The sequence below is a fragment of the Bison bison genome, unplaced genomic scaffold (assembly GCF_000754665.1).
Source record: "Bison bison bison isolate TAMUID 2011002044 unplaced genomic scaffold, Bison_UMD1.0 scf7180017864254, whole genome shotgun sequence".
Taxonomy (NCBI): domain Eukaryota; kingdom Metazoa; phylum Chordata; class Mammalia; order Artiodactyla; family Bovidae; genus Bison; species Bison bison.
Genome location: NW_011494826.1, coordinates 10,068,245 through 10,069,414, shown reverse-complemented (window position 1 = coordinate 10,069,414; position 1,170 = coordinate 10,068,245). Strand labels below are relative to the sequence as shown.

Genomic DNA, 1,170 nt, shown 5'->3' with positions numbered 1-1,170 from the left:
GTCAGGCAGCGAGATCTTCACCGCCGAGCCCAGGTGGGCGCCTAAGGCGCGGAGGGCGGTAGGGCCCAGACGACAGCGCTGGGTGCCCCGATCCCTAGTATCTACGGGTAGCAGCTTTAAGGGAGGTCCTTCCGGAAAGGAACCCGAGTCCGGAGCCATTTCTCACGAAAGACGCAAAACCCAGGAAAATCGGGTAGGAATTCCACCGGGCCGGAAAGACCTGCACACCGTGGCCGGAAGCAGGTGATGCGCATGCGCCAGGGAAGCCGCTGATGTGAGTCTCCTAATAGGTGGAAAGGACCAATAGGAAGTTAGACTGTTAGACAATGATGAGACCGTCAAGATAGTTTGCCACGGTGTTGGGTTTGGTAAAATCTTGTGGCCCTTTTTATAGCTTTGCAGACACTATGACGAACTTCTAGAGTCCATAGTCACTTACTGACCTCTGCTGTCTGTTTCCAGCTCCTAGGTTGGAACAACCTAAAAGGAACCAGGAAATTATACTGAGAGGAGATCCTTAGATGGGGAAATCACCAATTAAACCCTGTTTTCTTCTTTCTCTTAATCCTAGTGCTTTCTATTCTCTTTGAAGAACAAAGACTGTAAATTCAGACTTCTCAAGAAAGCTTTGTAATTTCTAAAATTTTTATTGGAGTACAGTTGCTTTATAATGTTTCTACTGTACAGCAAAGTGAATCATATATCCTCTTTTTTGGATTTCCTTCCCACTTAGGTCACCACAGAGCATTTAGTAGAGTTCCCGATACAGTACGGTCTCATTAGTTATCTATTTTATACATAACATGAATAGTGTATATATGTCAATCCCAATCTCCCAATTCCTGCCACAACCCTTCCCTCTTGGTATCCACACAGCTGTTCTCAACGTCTCTGTCTTTACTCTTGCTTTGTCTGAGGAGACCATACAAATACCTGTGAAAAGAAGAGAAGCAAAAAGAAAAGGAGGAAAGGAGATCAGATCAGATCAATCACTCAGTCGTGTCCGACTCTTTGCGACCCCATGAATCGCAGCACGCCAGGCCTCCCTGTCCATCACCAACTCCCAGAGTTCACCCAGACTCACGTGCATCGAGTCAGTGATGCCATCCAGCCATCTCATCCTCTGTCGTCCCCTTCTCCTCCTGCCCCCAATCCCTCTCAGCATCAGAG

The 1,170-nt window shown here is 47.5% G+C and overlaps 1 protein-coding gene and 1 long non-coding RNA gene across 2 annotated transcripts in view; both read right to left on the bottom strand.

Moving 5' to 3' along the window:
- Positions 1-253, bottom strand: part of SPATA5L1 (spermatogenesis associated 5-like 1) — a 20,377-nt gene extending 20,124 nt beyond the window's left edge. The window contains exon 1 of the mRNA XM_010847777.1: positions 1-253. Coding sequence (XP_010846079.1) covers positions 1-159 — 159 coding nt within the window. The 5' untranslated portion in view covers positions 160-253.
- Positions 254-680: 427 nt separating this feature from the next.
- LOC104994236 overlaps positions 681-1,170 on the bottom strand; it is an 11,629-nt gene continuing 11,139 nt past the window's right edge. The window contains exon 4 of the long non-coding RNA XR_825928.1: positions 681-933. This is a non-coding gene — a long non-coding RNA (uncharacterized LOC104994236). The remainder of the gene's footprint in view (positions 934-1,170) is intronic.